This window comes from Delphinapterus leucas, chromosome 8 (assembly GCF_059928025.1).
Source record: "Delphinapterus leucas isolate spDelLeu-1000000601 "Yukka" chromosome 8, BTC_Dleu_Yukka2, whole genome shotgun sequence".
NCBI classification, from domain to species: Eukaryota; Metazoa; Chordata; class Mammalia; order Artiodactyla; family Monodontidae; genus Delphinapterus; species Delphinapterus leucas.
Window position 1 is genome coordinate 78,963,632 of NC_143136.1, and position 19,253 is coordinate 78,982,884.

Genomic DNA, 19,253 nt, shown 5'->3' on the forward strand with positions numbered 1-19,253 from the left:
AGGATGTCAAAGACTGCCTGCAGCACAGGTGGTGAACTTGAACATCCCACCTCACTGGTTGCTGCAGGAGGATGACCACTGTGGAACTTTAATCAGATTAGCAACTCCTCTTCATTTGGTGTGGGATGGCCTGAGAGAATTCAGCAAGTGAGGGGGAAGGGTAGAGATGGGCTGGAGGGATGCTTCCCCCAACCCTACAGTACATGAGCATTTACTCCTTTACTTAGTCTAAATGCCCCCTTAGTCTAAATGTATTTCTGTGTAACTATAACTTCCTTGGTAAAACCTTCTCTTATGCTCACAGATGAAAACAATGGTCCCTTACCCTCAACTCCCACAGCATCTGCATGGTCTTCCTCTCATAGCCTTTAACCACTTTGCACTTTATAAGTAACTTTTCTTTACACTTAGAGGTCTTCCTTATACTTATACCTCAAATAACCTTCCATAGTTCTTCATTTATAGTAACAGGCTCAAGAAATGTTGCTCAGGTGTATGGATGAAATCATGATTGAATCAATGAGACAACAGCCACTAGAGAGAAAACCCTAAAAAGCTTCTGAAAACATTGTTTCTAACCTGCTGCTTGTCATCCTGTGCCTGAGTCATTTATACCTGCATCATGTCTCCCTTCCTGCTCTCAGAATGTCTACAAAGCTGACCTGGAGTGGCTCCGAGGCATTGGTTGGATCCCCCTGGATTCTGTAGACCATGTGAGGGTTACCAAGAACCAGGAAATGGTGACTCAGGTAAGCAAAGCCTGTTCTTCTTACATAAGGCCTGGCCTCCTTACCTGCCATGTGAGGATATGTACCTATCCCCATGTGGGGGGGCAGGGGGGACACCTGTCTTAATCGTCTCTATTTCTTTGTAGATAAACTATAAGAAAGATGCTCTTGCCAACTATCCTAACTTTACAAGCGTGGTGGATCCTCCAGAGATTGTTCTGGCCAAGATTAACTCAGTCAATCAAAGTGATGTAAGTTTGCTTTGTGTATAATGAGATACACAAACCGGAGACTTAGTTGTCTGTAGTTGAACAGGCTTGCGTAACTCCAGATAACTGCGTGTGAGACGATAGGGAGTAAATTATAAGAAAATCTTTGGCGGAGAATGTCTTAAAAGTCACTAGTAGGTGGTATACTGTACCCACTTTTAGATAATATCTAAATTATTATCCAAAACTTTCCATTATATTAGTTATAATATAAATTATATATCATATAATGAAATTTAACCAGTTGGTTAATCTCTAAATGTAGACTAATTATTATCTTGCTAGGTAGATCTTGTGAAACTTTAAATATACATTTAGAATAATCAAAGGTTTTGTTTTCTCCCCTCAGGTAAAATATAAAGAAACATTTAATAAATTAATAAAGGGCAAGTATACCTTTTCTCCAGATACACCATATATTACCCATTCCAAAGACATGGGAAAACTCTACAGTACCGTAAGTTCCATTTTATGTGATATACAACTCAGTTCCGAATTTTAAGCTCTTGTCAGTATTCATATTCTTGGCTGATTTTGTGAGCAACTGAACTTATAAGGAGATCTATTGTTTTTGTTGTATTTAGTCTTGTTTATTAGAAGTAGCATATTATTCAGGGCAAATAATGTTTATCCAGCTGGTGTTTTTTGAGCCCCTGTGATGTGCCAGGCCCTATGAGAGGCACTGAGGAGCTAAAGATCAATGAGACAAACCCTCCAGGAGCCCCTGTAAGTGAGGGAGACATTCAAATAAAGAGAGAGACAATAACCTAACAAGAGCTATGTCACTTCCGGGTGCACGTAGGACCAAGCAACTACCAACAGAGAGAAGAGAGGAAAGGCTGGTCCCTCTTTAGCAATCATGTACATATATCTCCAGCCAACAAGTGGAGGACTTGCCCTCCAAATTTTAATTCAGCTAATCTAAAGGTGATGTGTGTGTAGCGTATATGTGTATATGCCGAATGGGAAGCCATCTTTGGTGATTCTCCCTCTGTGTGCAAATTTGTTTTCACTTTTATTAGAACTGTAAATACAGTTAAACTCTGTTATAAAATGCCTCAGGGTCTGTAGATTTAATTTGCAACAAGCCCAAAGACTCTGCCCTGTTCTTAGGTACGCACACTAACAGCTGTTAATGAAGATTTAAGCCTTGCCTTTAATCATGAGTATTTTACCTTGATTTTACTACTTTCTTTCGAGTGGCACCTGAAAGAAGTTGAATGCAAACTTTTGTTGATACACCTTTCTTTGTCCTAGATACTGTATAAAGGAGCATGGGAGGGAACCAAGGCCTACGGCTACACCTTGGACGAACGCTATGTTCCCATTGTTGGAGCCAAGCATGCTGACTTTGTGAACAGTGAGGTCAGTAGGACTTTTTCCTTTCACAAGTTTGAGAGTCTTTCCAGCCACAAAGGGCTGGTTAGAAAGTCCCAGTGATTTTCAATGTTGCACCTATTTCACAGCTTAAATACAAAGAGACCTATGAGAAGCTGAAGGGTCACTACCTGGCTGGAAAAGAAATCAGTGAGTTCCCCAACGTGATTCACTGTCTGGATTTCCAAAAGATGAGGAGTGCGGTAAGCAAAGTTCACTGTAACAGAGGATCTGCACACTTAAGTGTAATACTAGTCTGCCTATTTATAATCTGCCCTTTGGTTCAAGATTAGCTGGGGGGGTGGGATGGTGAGGAATGAGCCAGTCTTGAGACTGTCCCCCGCCCCTGCCAGTTAGCCCTGTGCACCTCTGATGGCTGTGTGTTTTCACCCTTTCCCTCCTGCCTCCTCCAAACACAGTGAGGGCTCTGTATTTGGAAAAAGGAGAAAACAAAGTCACTCTTTACCCTGTGTTATAAAAGGATGGGAAATTTTTAAAGAAGAAGAGTATATTAAAGTGTCATTTTTTTTTTTTAAAGTGTCATTTTTTAACCTTAGTCTATTCTAAAGGTATTGATCTATGTTGAAAATAAGACTATAAAAGAGATTGATCAGAATAATTTACATTTAATTCCTTTCTTATTTTTGTCTTTAAAAACATATTATTCTTTAGTTGAACTACAGAAGACATTATGAGGACACCAAAGCAAATATTCATATCCCCAATGATATGATGAATCATGTGCTGGCTAAAAGGTGCCAGCACATCCTCAGTGACCTGGAGTACCGACACTACTTCCACCAGTGGACATCTCTTCCAGAAGAACCCAATGTTATTCGGGCCCAAAACGCGCAGGAGATGTTGAGTGATGTATGATGTCCTTTCTGCAGGTTGACTAAGTTACAGGCTTCACCCAGCCCTGCCTGGGGCCCCATGTTCTAATTGTCCCTGTATTCCTAAACCCTGCTGCTTTTCACTACAAAGTGGCATGAGTAACCTTTTTTGGTGTAAGGATCCCCTTGGAGCAATGAGGCACCTATGTTAAATATTTTATCTGTTCAACACTAGACTAAAACTTAGCTGTTGCTCTCTTCCTAAACTTCTTTAGGCCAGGGCATTAAAGACCTTCCAGGTGTTGAGAAACCCACCCTATGACTGCTAAGTACTAAGCACAGCCAAGGGCTGATAGGAAATTATCAAACGCTCGATTGTAAATTCAGTTAGTACCTGTCACCTTTCACAGTTTCTTCTTTCTTGCAGAACGTGTATAAAAGTGACTTGAATTGGCTGAAAGGCATTGGATGCTACGTTTGGGATACACCCCAGATCCTCCATGCCAAGAAATCATATGACCTCCAGAGTCAGGTGAGTCATCTTCTTAGAGGGACTAGCTCACTGTGGATTGATGGGCTCCATGGTGCTCTCAGTGGAGTGATAGCAAGGCTGTCCCTGTGCCCCAGAGAAAGCAGCTTTGACAGTGCATGATCTAAGGGAACCAAAGGCCCCTGCCCAATAAAACCTCTCTGGTGGCCTGTTCTGGTGCTGGCTTTCCTCAGTTTGAGTCTCTCCTGTGATTTAAGGCTATAGACATTTACAGCAGAAAGTTATCTGGGAGGTGTTTCAGAGTGAACTACTCTCAAGCATCTACACCTTAGTTGATCAGGTTAACTGGCAGGGAGTAGAATGCACATGCATACTTTGACCATAAATAGTTAAATCTTGAAGTAAAAAGTAGACATTTGGGAAATTTCCCAGCAGAAATTCAGCTTGGATAGGGCAGACTAATGGAATGTTGAAATTGAGGGGCTGCTGTCAGGGATGGAGTATAGGCATGGAAAAACAACACAAGGAAGAAGGGACGTGGCAAAGATCTAGACTCCACTCTTGGTCAAGAGAAACTGTTAGTTTTGACAGCCATGCAAAGTCTCAAACTGTACAACGTATCCTCTGTTAGGATTAAAGCAGAAACCCAGAAATAAAGGTACATCTAAGTAGGCACAAACTGCTAAACCTGATGGAAGACCTGCATTTTACCATTTTCAGTGACTTTTCTTTTTCTTCACAGATACAATACACGGCAGCAGGTAAAGAAAATCTAAAAAATTATAACCTGGTCACAGATACACCGCTTTACGTGACTGCTCTTCAAAGCGGCATTAATGCCAGTGAGGTGTGTCTTCCTTGTACTTCTCTCCCAAGACAAGCTGTTATTGTCTTTACATATTGTCAAACAATAGAAAAGAATAACCCATCCTTTTTGTCTGTAGGTGAAATATAAAGAAAATTATCATCAGATTAAAGACAAATACACGACAGTTCTAGAAACGGTGGATTATGACAGAACCAATAATCTGAAGGATCTGTATAGCAGTGTGAGTTGAGTTTCTTTTCTCTGTATTTGAGTTACCTTTTTCACCTTTATAGACAATAAGAGATGAAAAGGGACAGACAACCTTACCCCCAAAGGTCTTTCCAATCTTTTTCCCGGACCTTTAAATTCCTACTTTATCTTGTAAGTCCTCATAGTTACAAGTAAATCAGCCCCAATTTGAATATTGTTCTATTTCATGCAATTGACACAAATTCACCAACTCCTGCCTTATTGCAGACAGGTACTGTTGAAGCTCTTCTTTGTTGACCCTAGACTTGTTTTTCCGTGGCTTCTCCCTTGGCCAGTGACTTACAGACCAACAGAGGCACACTTTTCTTCCTGCCTCTGAATTGGTTACATTTTTTTTTTTTTTTTTTTTTGCGGTACGCAGGCCTCTCACTGTTATGGCCTCTCCCTTTGCGGAGCACAGGCTCTGGACGCACAGGCTCAGCAGACATGGCTCACAGGCCCAGCCACTCCGCGACATGTGGGATCTTCCCGGACCGGGGCACGAACCCGCGTCCCCTGCATTGGCAGGAGACTCTCAACCACTGTGCCACCAGGGAAGCCCTGGTTACATTTTTAAACTTCATTTTGAATTAATTTTAGATTTACAGAAACACTGCAAAAATAGTACAGAGAATTTCCTCATACTTTTCTCTATAGTACAACTATCAAAACTAAGCAATTAACATTGTTACGATGTTACAGTGTTAATTATAGGCTTTATCCAGACTTCACCACTTTTTCCACTAACCTGCTTTTCTGTGCCAGATTCCAATCCAGGATCCTACATTGCATTTTGTTGTCGTGACTCCTCAGTCTCTTCTAATCTGATAATTTCTCAATCTTTCCTTGTCTTTTTCTCATCTTGACACTTTTGATGAATACTAGCCAGTTATTTTGTAGAATAACTGGCTAGTATTCTTTCCTCAATTTGGGCTTATCTGATGTTTTCTCATGATTAGATTAAAGGTATGCCCTTTTCTTTTTTTTGCAAAAACAACACAGAATTGATGCACCCTTCTCAGCACACCATAGCAGGTGGTACATAATGTCGATAACTTGTGATGACCTTGATCACTTGGTTAAGTTGCTCACTGCCGAGATGCTCCACTGTAAAGTTACTAGTTTTACCTTTGTTATTAATAAATATCTTGGAGGAGATCCTTTGGGACTATGCAAATATCCTGTTTGTCCTTATACTTTCTCTCATGTGTTTTAGCATCCATTGATGGAGCTTGCCTGCAAGAATTATTACTGTGGAATATACCTACTAGTGATTTTCTCTTTCCCTTTTTTCTTCTATATACATTTATTAACTGGAATTCTTCTGTAAGGAAGAGCTGTTCCTTCTCCACTGTTGGTTTGCTTACATGGGCAATACCCATGGCTCATGGGTATTTATTTTAATCTGTGGTAGAGTCTAATATTATTGTTATTTATTTTGTTGCTCAAATGGTTTCAGCTTTGCTATGGGGAGCTCTTTCAGGGTGACTCCTGTGTCCCCTTGATACACCCAATCACGTGTTTTTTGAGTACTTCCTTACTGCTTGGCACCACAAGATGTTCCAGGCTCATCTGTATTTTCCCTGTTCCAGACCTGGAATCAACCACCTCTCTAAAAACTCCCAGTTTATTTTATTGGAGAACGGTATTTTGAACCAAGATTCAAGCACTAAGTGTGCTCATTACTACTAGGATGTCATTGTTCCTAGACCCTCTAAGTGGACAGAGCTTAGAAATATATGCATGTATACTAACCCATGTATGCATACATATCTGTATCTATTTCTGTACTTACCTAACTGTATCTATATTTTAAAATCATGAGTCCATACTGATACCTTCAATGCAATTAAACACCACAGGGCTCATTCTATCCTTCACCCTTTCCTTAAGTGAAACTTATTTTTCCAACTTGTGACTTTCTATTTCCTTTCCAGTGAAAAGCCTGGCTCTCATTATTTATGATATATCTACTTATTTGTGCAACCCTTGTATCCACATAAAGTATTTTCAGAATATCTAACACACGCCTGTGAGAAACAAATTTACTAACTAGAGTAGGGTATTTTTTTTTAATAAATTTATTTATTTATTTAATTTTGGCTGCCTTGCGTCTTTGTTGCTACATGTGGGCTTTCTCTAGTTGCGGAGAGCAGGGGCTACCCTTCGTTGTGATGCGCGGGCTTCTCATTGTGGTGGCTTCTCTTGTTGCGGAGCACGGGCTCTAGGTGCGCGGACTTCAGTAGTTGTGGCACGCAGGCTCAGTAGTTGTGGCCCATGGGCTCTAGAGCACAGGCTCAGTAGTTGTGGCGCACGGGCTTAGTTGCTTCGCGGCATGTGGGATCTTCCTGGACCAGGGGTCGAACCTGTGTCCCCTGCATTGGCAGGCGGATTCTTAAACACTGCGCCACCAGGGAAGCCCTAGAGTAGGGTATATTGTGTGCAGTTATATTTGCCTATAGCCTTAGAGTATCCAGTCAAGTTACCATTTTCCAAATTTACTTAAGTCAGTTGTTTTCTTCGCCACTTCCTTCACTGTAGTCTTGTTATACATTTGTATTACAATCAGATTTATTTGCTACAGTTTGTATTCTATTTTAGTCACCTCCCCCATTCTGGCTGATTCTTTGGTTGGTTGTTTTAATTTGCATACAGTAAATTTCACTCTGTGGTATGTAGTACTATGGCTTATGACAAATGCATAGAGTCATGTTTTCACCATTATAGTCAAGATACAAAAAAATTCTGTATTACCTCCACATTGTCCCTTTGCTGCCCCTCTCTTCTCCCCTAGCATCCACAGAGCTGTTTTCTGTCCCTATAGTTTTACCTTTTCCAGAGTGTCACGGAAACGTGATCACAGTATATATGTAGCCGTTAGGTCTGGCTTCTTTCTCTTAGCAAAATGCATTTATGTTTTACGCACATTGCTGCCTAAATCAGTAGTTTATCCTTTTTATAGCAAAAGCAATATTCCAAACCACAGTTTGTTTTTCCATTCACAGCTGAAGGACATCTGAGTTGTGTCCAGTTTTTGACAATTATGAATAAAGCTGCTATACACGTTTGCATATAGGTTCTGTGTGTTCATAACTTTTTATTTCTCCTGGGTAAATAAATACCTAGAAGTGGAAACAAACATTTTTTAATCTTCATATATATATATATATATATATATATATATATATTCATATATATTTTAATGTTAGTGGTTTTCATCCTCCAGGAATCTTAGACCTATGAGGGAATGAATATGGCATTGAAACCTCTGATAACTGTGAAACTGTGATAAGTGCTATGGTAGAGAACAAAATAATGGACTCTGAAATTATGGTCATGACATTAAACCCATTATTCACTTAGGAGTACTTGGCTTCTACAGAGTGAGAAGATCTGGGGATTGCTAGGGAATGTCTGAGAAGGACAAAAACAGAGGAAAAATCCACTGCTGGAAGCTAGCCAGATTGCATTTTTCTGTGTTCACAAGAAGATTTTTAACCCCTATAGAACCTGTACAAGGAGGCCTGGGATAAAGTGAAAGCCACCAGCTATATCCTGCCTTCCAACACCGTGTCCCTGACACACGTCAAGAACCAGAAGCATCTGGCCAGCCATGTAAGTCAAGTACAGATATGATAACCTTCCCACCACCCTTTACCCTTCCCTGCCCTCCACTTCCAAAATGTTTCTGGCTGATTCCTGTGTTGCCTGTGTTGAACACCAGCAAATAACTCCAGACACTTGGTCATCACAAAGTCTGTGCACTTATGCTTCCTCTCAAGGGCCCTGAAGTCCAGAGAGATTCACAGACACTTACATGAAGGACAGCGATGTGACCTTTTACGCTGCCTGCCTGAAAATGACATGGATGGATACACTCCATTTTAGCCAGAAATGGGAATAGGTAGAGGACATAATATGCCATACAAAATACTCTTTTCTAATAGAATTATGTGGACATTGCTATAAAAAATAAACCAGTGATGTACAGCAGAAACTAACACAACATTGTAAATCAACTATACTTCAATAAAAATTAATTAAAAAAATAAAAAATAAATAAATTGTACCCTTAAAAAAAGACAGTGAATGTGGTAACTAGTTATTGCACCAGACCCAAATACATGATTTAAAAGTAAATCGTTATCTTTATCACTATGAAATATAAAAATTTAAAAATCTTGAAATTCAGTTTTTTTTAAACAGAACTTTTCTTAGGTATAGACATAATTTTTTTAAAATCCTAAATCACATGAGCTGTTTAAATATAGTATAGTATAAAATCTTAACACTTTTAACCCTTTATGCCTAAAATGTTCTTAAGTAAAACTTCTTATTGTAAAATTCCCTATAACCTTCACTGCAGTTCTAATAAGCCTAATTCTCTTTCGGAAACTTTACTTCTATTAGAGACTTTTACTTCTTAATTATGAACATTTTATGTAACACTTTAGACCAGTATTTCTCAAATCTTTTTTTTGACCATGACCCACACTGAGAGATTTATTTTGTACTGCAAGTCAACACACACACACACACACACACACACACACACACACACACACACAACTGAAGTTTTTGTGAGTGCCTTCTGATATCAGCATTTTACAGAAGAGTACTGACCACTACACTAAAGGCAGTGCATCCTAATCTTTCAGTTCTATTCTCTTCACTTAAATGCTAATGACCCAGGAAACTGATTTCACTACTGTTTAATGGGCCTAGAGAGTCATAGTTTAGAAAAAGACGTTGTTAGACAATATATGGAATTAATTTAATTTTTACCCAGAGGAAAAATTAAATCTAAATCATTTTTCCCAGGGCCAACTCTATTTGGAAGATTGCAAACAGACTAGCCCAAAGAAGCAAGCTTTTCATTTGGGAAGAGAATTTTTGTAGATAGGATCCAGAAAGTTCAGCAAAGACTTTTTCCTTTAGTCATGAAAAAAGTCACAGAATACTATCTTCTTTATAATTGAAGAATAGCTTAGATGTAAGGAGTATGTGAACTAATGTTACGGAAAATTCTGATGGGAATTTTGTTTAGTTTCCAGTCAGTGAAGAAGGGCTTTACTGGAGTTCTGTATATATATATATACATATATACTCCCATCTTTCCTTTCTTTTTTTTTTTTTTTTTTTAACTGAGATGTGGGTCTCTGAGTTGTGAGAGCATTGTTATTTTATCATGTGCTAGGAGATTGGATCTCAGCCTCTGTAAGGGCCTTACTTCCTAATTCATGAAATCATGAAGCATTAATTAATAGGCAATATGGCTTAAGAACTAGACGTTGGTTTTCCCATAGAAGTTAGTTGCACTGTATTTTTGGAAAACCTTGTAGAAACTGAAATTCAAGGATTAAGTCTCTTAAGCATCAGGCTTGTCAGTTATTAAAAAACAAAGAAATTCCTGAGTACATTTTTCATCTTTCACTTATGGTTAAGAAAAACAAAACCAATATCACAAAAGAGATCATTTAAAAATTACATAATCTTTAAAAGTAGTTGTGGTAACAGTAGAAGTACCAGTATTGGTACAGGGGTTTTAAAACCAGTACCTGAAGAACGTTTACACACAGTCTACTCTAATCCTCAGGTAATCTGGAGGCAGGCTGTGCCACCTCTGCCTGTGGGCACAGACAAGGAAACAAGCTCAGAGAAGTGCTGACCCCAAGGTGGCCCATCTTAGAGTCGGGTCCTTCTGTTAAGTCTCATGCGTTTTTAACAATCTAGATCCATTACTCTTCAAAACTGTGTTTCTTCCTTTGTATTTTCTCTCTATAGAACAAATATCGGGAAGAATATGAAAAGTTCAAAGCTCTTTATACTTTACCCAAAAGTGTTGAAGATGATCTGAACACAGCACGGTGCCTCCGAGTTGGCAAGTTTAACATCGACGTAAGTGACCCCAAAGGCTGGCTTCAAAAGTCAAGTAACGGAGCCACGAACTATAAATCAGAACATGTTCTGTTCAACAACGCGTATGGCGTTGACCATGCACGTGTGAGGAAGCTAAGTGTTCTTTCAGCCCATACTGCTTCCCCCACCGCCATGAATCTGTAGACAGTGTCAGAAACTTCCAGTCTCCACCCTGCCCCCAACCAACTGCTGTAAATTGGTTCCCCTGACCTCTCTGGTGTCTAAGAAAGGCATGTATCACCATGATTCCTTGCGTAATTCCCTGTGTAACTGGCATGTTATGTTATCTTCACAGCGCCTGTACAGATCCGTTTATGAGAAGAACAAGATGAAAATCCACGTGGTGCCCGACATGGTAGAGATGGTTACCGCTAAGGATTCTCAGAAGAAAGTCAGCGAGATCGATTACCGCCTTCACCTCCACGAGTGGATTTGCCACCCCGACTTGCAAGTCAACAGTCACGTCAGGAAGGTCACAGATGAGATCAGCGACGTAAGCCCATTGCTTATGAAGATCTCCCCTCCCCAGACCCATACGCCCACCCTGAAGAGAGACTGACTCACCCCGTTCTTCACCTGGTTCTTCAGCTCAGCCCTCTTCCAATATCGCTTTTCGATACACCCATAGGTCTGTCAGGAATTCGAGGCCGTCCCTGGAAGCAGGGTTCTCTATGCTGATGTCTCCAGGACACCCACGGCCTCAGGGCATAGTGTCTTGCTTTTCATTCCACAAGGTCATCCTGGGTCCCGAGGGTGTCCATGTCTTTGGTGTTAAAGTTACAGTAAAGTTTTCTTTTTCTGACCCCCTCCATCTGATGCAATCCCCTAGATTGTGTACAAGGATGATCTCAACTGGCTGAAAGGCATTGGTTGCTACATCTGGGACACTCCTGAGATTCTCCACGCCAAGCATGCTTACGATCTACGCAATGATGTGAGTTTGCCTTGTTTTTTGTTTTTTTAGCTCTTTAAAGTATGTTTCCTTCTCTGTGTAGTCTAGCGTCAAGGGGAGAGTATGTAAAGTATAGACATTGTCACACCCAGCTGCGTCTCAAGTGGTGCTGAGGATGGCTGAGCTGGAAGAAGATTCTGAGGAGCAGAGTGCCCATTTCTCAGGAGTGCAAACAATGCAGACGAGCTGTCCCACTGTGCTCTGGTGGAGAAGGGACCCCTGGCTCTTCTCGCCACCTTCTGAACTATTTTGGATATATTAATGCACATATAATCCTCATTATGAGAAAAAACTCGTTTGTTAGGAGTCTTTGATGCTATAGACGGGGTCTATTTGTAAAGAGGATTAGCTAGGCAAAGTAATACTATAATCAAGATTTCAGGAAGAAAGCTTAAACATTCCTAGGAAAGCAGTTGTCAAGCCTCCTAGAAGACTCTAAAAGATCCATGTGACTGTAAGCATTGATTACACCGATTGTTATAAAATTCAAGTGCATGTTAGTCTGTTGTAAATGCCATTTACATGGATGTAAATGTAAATGTAAATGCCATGAGTTAAAAGCAACCAAACCCTCTGTGAAAACCAGCAATTTCTAATATAATGAATGGTCTAACACAGGCTTATTTTCTTCCTTTCGGCAGATCAAGTACAAAGCTCATGTGCAGAAAACAAAGAATAACTACAAGTTGGTTACTGACACTCCCATCTATGTTCAGGCTGTCAAAAGTGGGAAACAACTAAGTGACGTAAGTGCCCACTGGGAAAGTTACTGCTGGGAGAGTAAAGACAGGGCCACTGCTCCAGCAGAAGTGGGAAAAACCAAAGTAGGGCAAGGCCAGGCCTTTTCTCAATGGGAAACCAGAGTTGGTGCCTTAGAAAGTACTTAAGAGTCTGCTCTTAGGGCTTCCCTGGTGGCGCAGTGGTTGACAGTCCGCCTGCCAATGCAGGGGACACGGGCTCGTGCCCCAGTGTGGGAAGATCCCACATGCGGCGGAGCGGCTGGGCCCGTGAGCCATGGCCACTGAGCCTGCGCATCCGGAGTCTGTGCTCTGTAACGGGAGAGGCCACAACAGTGAGAGGCCCGCGTACCGAAAAAAAAAAAAAAAAAAAAAAAGAGTCTGCTCTTATTTCCTAAAACCTGATATGTTCCATCAGTTTCCTGGGGTGGCCTTGTAAGTGATCCAAATCTATGAAATCCATGGATTTAAAAAGCTTTTAGAGCTTCCAAGGTTACTTTTGTATCCTTGCGTTGTAAGCAACGGTTTATGCCTCGTAGTATCAGCCTTCTAATACATTAGTGCTCACTATGGTAAGATGAGGAGGGGAAGGTCTCTGCAGTTACAGATGTGGCCTCTACCATGCATAATCGGTGAGGCTTGAGAGAAGCTCTTAATCCCCCAAGCCTCAGCATCCTTATGCAGATGACTAGAAAGTGGATAGAAAGCACCCCCTGTAATGGCACACTGACACAGAGCAGGCTGCCCTTTTTTTTTATTAACCCCAAAGGTTAATAAGCAAATATTAAATCCCACCAATGAGTCAGAACGTGAAAACTTATTCTTTTGGAATAGGTAGTGGTAAAATGCCCATTCTTCCTCTTCTTGTGCCTGAGCTGACTCTTCCACTGATTTTTCAGTGTGGGGTCCATACCCTGGCTGTGGTCCTGGTGGACAAAGCACAGTATATGAGATAGAGTTCCCAAGGCAAAGGGGAGCAGGCTATTACTTTTTATAATAGGAGACTTGGGTTTGTGTTTACTTTGCTTCTTTCTAACCCTGCTGCCATAGTCCACTCAGCTCACTCTGCTTCTCTCTGTACCCAGGCCATCTACCACCATGACTACGTGCACAGCGTCAGAGGCAAAGTGGCTCCAACCACAAAAACTGTGGATTTGGACCGGGCCCTTCATGCATACAAGCTCCAGAGTGAGGTGAGAAATGAGACCTGGACAGAGTGCCCAGCAGAAATCCAGGACTCAGCTGACGAGGGCCAGGCCTCTGTAGAAGTGGCCTTGGCTTGGGCATCCTCAGCCTTTACAATTTACATCCTGACCTTGTAAATTGTAAAGCCTGTTTCATTCACATGAGCTAAACAAAACAAAACAAATAACAGTGCACTGCTTGTCTTCCCTCTTGTCTGAGAGCAAGCAGTGGGCATTTTTGGAGCAATGCTTGCACAGAAGTTACATAGAACAGGGTCAGTCTACTATCTCTGCTCTCAAAAAGCTTAAAATCCAAGACAAGATGACAAAGACAAGGCATATAATCATAAAAGACTATTTATTTGGGCTTCCCTGGTGGCACAGTGGTTGAGAGTCCGCCTGCCGATGCAGGGGACACGGGTTCGTGCCCCGGTCTGGGAAGATCCCACATGCCGCGGAGCGGCTGGGCCCGTGAGCCATGAGCGCTGAGCCTGCGCATCCGGAGCCTGTGCTCCGCAATGGGAGAGGCCACAGCAGTGAGAGGCCCACGTACTGCAAAAAAAAAAAAAAAAAAGACTATTTATTCCATACAATAAGAGATAAAGCTAGAAATTACTGTTGGAATTCAGAAGAGAAGGAAACTAGATTCCACTCACGTTATTTAATATCCCTGTTCTTTGTTATCTGGTGGTGCTACTTTGGTCTCACCTTTAATGCTACTGTCCTATACTGAATGTTAAAAGTAATTTGGTTTTTAATATTTTAAATATTTTAATAATATTTAATATTAAATTATTAATTATTTATATTAATAATTATTATTAATTATTTATTTATAATTATTATAAAATATTATTTTAATAATATTTAAAATACTATTCTTTAGCTCCCCTGAGAGACAGACTATTTCAAATCACAGACAGGAACTCCTTTCCTCCTTCTGCCAGGAATATGAGCCTCCTGACCTGACAGCCTAACATCAAGACACTGTGTTTATGGGGCCCTGGGGGCTTCCAAAGATGCGTCTTATAATTATGACTATCTCGGGGATTGGTGATGGCTTGAATATCAGCTAAGGGTATAGGGTTAACCACAGAGGTGGCACTAGCTGCCGATTTACTTTTCCCAGATTCTTGCTGGTTGCCATGCAGTCAACCAGGCGTATGTTTAGAAACACAGAAGAATTATTTTCTATAAACTCCTTCACTCATTGCTCTTTTTTTGAAAGCAATATGTTAAGGGTAATTTGATTCATTGCTTGACTCCTAGAATTTAGTTAATTTCTTCTTGAAATCAATTCAATGAGTGTAAGTACACTAAGTATCAAATTGAAAACCTGGATCTGACTTGTTTAACTTAGATCAGTCATTTGATGTAGCTCCCATTTAACCTGCTCTTCTCTGTCCCGGCAGAATCTGTACCGAAGAGCTGGCCTGCACTCCCTGCCCACTGGATATAGGCTTCCGGTTGACACCCCTCACTTCAAACACACCAAGGACACCCGATACATGAGCAGCTATGTGAGTGGTCTCCTCTTCATTAAGATGGGGCTTAAAGTGGGAAGGGGGACGCTAATATTTGTTAACAGTCTATTCTCATCCCCCTAATCACACCCTGAAGTTTCAACATGATACAATGATGGGAGCAGGGAAGGGGAGATGGTGTGTTTTCTAGGGGTGCTGCTCCTGCAATTCGGCAGTGCCTGGGTAGCCCAGCGGGTTAGCGTAGGATTTTCATGGGGTTGTATCTGCATCACTCAGTTACCTTGGCTTAGCAATCATGGCTGCCATGATGCCTCCACTTCTTTTGGCCTTAGCACAGAAGCATCCTGAACTATCCCAAGCCCTCTACTGGAAATGCAACTTCATACATGCACCACTGCTGTGTAGCGATAGTGTTGTCTTCCTTCTGCAACATTTCACTGCAGAAGATACAACATCACCGCATGTTCCTTTGAAAGGAAAGGCTCTGATACGTGCCCCACTACTTACCCTCTGTGCCCATTTCATAGAAATCTCAGAGGGGTAGTTAGACTCTCACTACCTGAGAGCATTGCCCAGGCATTAGCTCTGATACCAACCTTTCCCACTAGTGTCAGGTTTGGACTTGGTGAACAAGGCCTGAAGAAGCGTAGGCTATCCCAGTGACTCTGGCCTTCAGGTCATACCCACAAACCAACCATCCGTTGAAGAATGAGCTCTTCATTCCACATTGCCCTCCAGAGTCCTGGGAATCAAACATGCTGACCAGCAAAGTCCCATAGTCTGTGGCCCAATAATATGGTTTCCAAAGCAGAGTCACAGATTTAATCTTCTAACATCATTTTTTAAATAGTCTATAAAGCCATTCATCCATCAGTCTTACAATTAGTCTCTTGTTTCTGCTTTGCATTTCTTAATTTCCTAGCCATATTGGGACTAAAAATACAGGTTTTTCTTGCATTTTGCATACCTACTTACAAACAGATTTAATCTAGGCAACCCTGAGTTGTATTCCTTTCTGGACCTGGCTTTACTAGCCAACAAATAATTTTCAAGACTCAGATTATTACAAAAATTTTGTCAATGACTTTTTTTCTTACTTAATGCTTAGAGACTAATTTTCAAATGAAAGCGACAGCCCTTTTCCATTTGAGAAATGTGACGCTTACTCTCTGTTCACCCATCAGTGATCTCATTCTCACTTTGCGTCTGCAGTTCAAGTACAAAGAAGTTTATGAACACATGAAGGCAAATGGGTATACCCTTGGACCCAATGACGTCCCATTTGTCAATGTCCGAAGGGTCAACAACGTCACCAGCGAGGTACTGTAAATGTTAATTCTGTGGAGGAGTTTCAAAGACCATGGTTTTGTTTGAAATGCATTAAGAATTAATTGTATTTCAGCTATAAACTTACACATCAGCAAGGAGTAAGGAGATCCTTTTTGTCACCATTTTGATACTGATATCCTGTGGCAATGTTTTTTTTATTTTGGTAATGCCATTGTAGAGACCCACCCCATCCATAGATTATAATGCAAATTAATTCCTTCTTTTGACATTTGTATTCAAAAATCTTTAGTAAGGTTGCATGTTAGTCTGACTCATGAACCTGGTTTTCTACATAAACTATTGGTCTGAATATCTAACCCTACTATCCAACCATCTGATAGAAAGTGGAAAGATTGTGCTCAAAATTCTTCACCCAAACAAAATATCACTTTCTATTTTTTCTAATTTCAATCATTTTCTGTATTCTTAATCTCACTTCTCATGGCTCTTTAAATATGTACAGTATTTGATTGTTGATTAGCGTATAGATGCCCTCATCATCCTACACTAACCATCTGGAATGGTTTTCCCTCCAATGTAGAGACTGTATCGACAGTTGTACCACAAACTGAAAGACAAGATCCACACAACTCCCGACACGCCTGAAATCCGCCAAGTCAGGAAGACACAAGAAGCTGTCAGCGAGGTGGGTATTTTCTTAGGAGAGAGGGGAGGCCATGGAACCCAGGGATGAATGTCAACCATTCGGTCTCTAATTTATGTGTTTATGGGCATTTTTTTCCCTGTAGTTGATTTACAAATCAGACTTCTTCAAGATGCAAGGCCACATGATCTCTCTGCCATACACACCCCAAGTGCTCCATTGCCGCTACGTGGGAGACATCACCAGTGATGTAAGCATCTCATACGGGTCTTTCTGGCAGACTCTTACCAAGAGGCAGGCTTGCTCTCAGTATGTAAGCCAACCAGTCTTTGAGCAGCCTTTTGCATTCTAAACTGAGTGTAGAACTTGGAGGTAAAGCAGTGTGGAAGCAGGACCCCATATTTCCCCAGCTATGGAAATAGTAGTAAGAGGACCACTTGGGAGATACAAGAATGGCTGACCACCATTCTACATTCAACACCAAATCATTACCAGCTCCTCACTCCAAATGGCCTCTGTCCAGGTCATGTTTAGTATCTTTCTCCTACTCACCCCTGCTCCCATCCACTTTAGCTACTTCCTGCTGAATTTTTTTTTTTCTCCTTGAATGTTTACTTCTCATAAAATACCACTCCATTTAATCTATGGTATTTTTAATCCATATAATAAAATAATAGCCATATCCTCTTCTCAGTTCAGGGTTAGCAATTTAAATTTTAAAAACGTATGGGACTTCCCTGGTGGCACAGTGGTTAAGAATCCACCTGCCAATGCAGGGGACTCGGGTTTGAGCCCTGGTCTGGGAAGATCCCACATGCCGCAGAGCAACTAAGCCCATGCTTCACAACTACTGAGCCTGCACTCTAGATCCCGCGAGCCACAACAACTGAGCCCACGTGCCACAGCTACTGAAGCCTGCGCACCCAGAGCCCGTGCTCCACAACAAGAGAAGCCACCACAATGAGAAGCCCACACACTGCAACAAAGAGTAGCCCCTGCTCGCCGCAACTAGAGAAAGCCTGAGTGCAGCAACAAAGACCCAATGCAACAAAAAATAAATAAGTTAAAAAATTTTTTTTAAACCTATGACTCATTTGAGTTCAAGCAAACTCAGAGTACAGGGTGTGTGTTGAACCAAAATGAAAGATCCATCACTAAAAATGTATCACTACTCTGTCTTATTCTTGATTTATATTTGCTCATGACCAGCTATATTTCTATGTTTGTGACACAGATTAAATACAAAGAAGACTTGCAGATCCTGAGGGGACTGGGCTGCTTCCTGTATGACACTCCTGACATGGTCCGCTCCCGGCACCTGCGGAAGCTCTGGGTGAGTGCATACTGTCCCAACACGCAGCTCCTCCTGCACAGCTTCACAAAGCTGGGCAAGAGGAATCTGTCTGTAGCTTCTGTTAAGGGGAAATTTGCCATTAACTCACTGAGAGAGTCCTGACCCACTCAAGATGATCTGTGCTTCCTAAAAAAGGTAATGAGCTTAGTTAAATGACGGTTGTCTTTGGTCCTGCTTGGGAAGACCTCCAGGACACAGGGAGGGTCAGTGTGGCTTGCACATGCCAGCCGTTTGAAAGACAGCATGTGACCATGACATGCAATTGCTGAAGTGATTAATCAACTTGTATTTCCATTGTTTTTTTTTTTTAAGTCTAATTACCTATACACCGATAATGCGAGGAAGATGCGAGACAAATACAAAGTGGTGCTTGACACTCCAGAATACAGAAAAGTGCAGGAATTGAAGACACATCTGAGTGAAGTAAGTAAACATGTCACCACAAGGGCCTCCTTCCTCTAGCGATCTTTTTTTAGGTAATTATATTGGGCCAAAATCTCCCTTCTGCCTTTAATTACAGAGTGGCCACCCTGTCTAAACAAGTCAGTTGACCTCACTTTGCCTCAATTTACTTATTTTGTCCCTTTTTAATAAGATGAGGCTATTGATACTTGCCCTACCTATGACTAGGACAGCTGAGAGTTTACATGATTTTATAGATTAGAGAGTCCTTCTGTCTTAGACTATTGTTGTCTCCAAACTGAATTTATTTCAAAAATTTCTCTCTCATTAATTCCTGCTGTCAGGAACCCTAATCATGGCAGTGCAATTTGAAAAGTTTTTCAATGGCTCTCTGCTCTACTGCCCACTCAGGAAACTCCAAACAACATAGTTTCATTTTCATCTGCCCCACCTGGCACCCAGGCTCCTGATTTATTGCCATTAGTTGTGCATAGATCTGATCCTCTCACCTATGTTGGTCCCTTGAGGGATGGC

General features: G+C 41.2%; 1 protein-coding gene across 1 annotated transcript in view; it reads left to right on the forward strand.

The window, feature by feature from the left end:
• NEB (nebulin) overlaps positions 1-19,253 on the forward strand; it is a 274,540-nt gene that overhangs the window by 202,333 nt on the left and 52,954 nt on the right. The window contains exons 103-123 of the mRNA XM_089916822.1: positions 645-749; positions 875-979; positions 1,347-1,454; positions 2,255-2,362; positions 2,464-2,577; positions 3,047-3,244; positions 3,635-3,739; positions 4,440-4,544; positions 4,642-4,746; positions 8,262-8,369; positions 10,539-10,652; positions 10,969-11,166; positions 11,503-11,607; positions 12,267-12,371; positions 13,448-13,555; positions 14,959-15,066; positions 16,243-16,350; positions 16,901-17,005; positions 17,109-17,213; positions 18,198-18,296; positions 18,630-18,740. Of these exons, the coding sequence (XP_089772948.1) occupies positions 645-749; positions 875-979; positions 1,347-1,454; positions 2,255-2,362; positions 2,464-2,577; positions 3,047-3,244; positions 3,635-3,739; positions 4,440-4,544; positions 4,642-4,746; positions 8,262-8,369; positions 10,539-10,652; positions 10,969-11,166; positions 11,503-11,607; positions 12,267-12,371; positions 13,448-13,555; positions 14,959-15,066; positions 16,243-16,350; positions 16,901-17,005; positions 17,109-17,213; positions 18,198-18,296; positions 18,630-18,740 (2,427 nt within the window). The remainder of the gene's footprint in view (positions 1-644; positions 750-874; positions 980-1,346; positions 1,455-2,254; positions 2,363-2,463; positions 2,578-3,046; positions 3,245-3,634; positions 3,740-4,439; positions 4,545-4,641; positions 4,747-8,261; positions 8,370-10,538; positions 10,653-10,968; positions 11,167-11,502; positions 11,608-12,266; positions 12,372-13,447; positions 13,556-14,958; positions 15,067-16,242; positions 16,351-16,900; positions 17,006-17,108; positions 17,214-18,197; positions 18,297-18,629; positions 18,741-19,253) is intronic.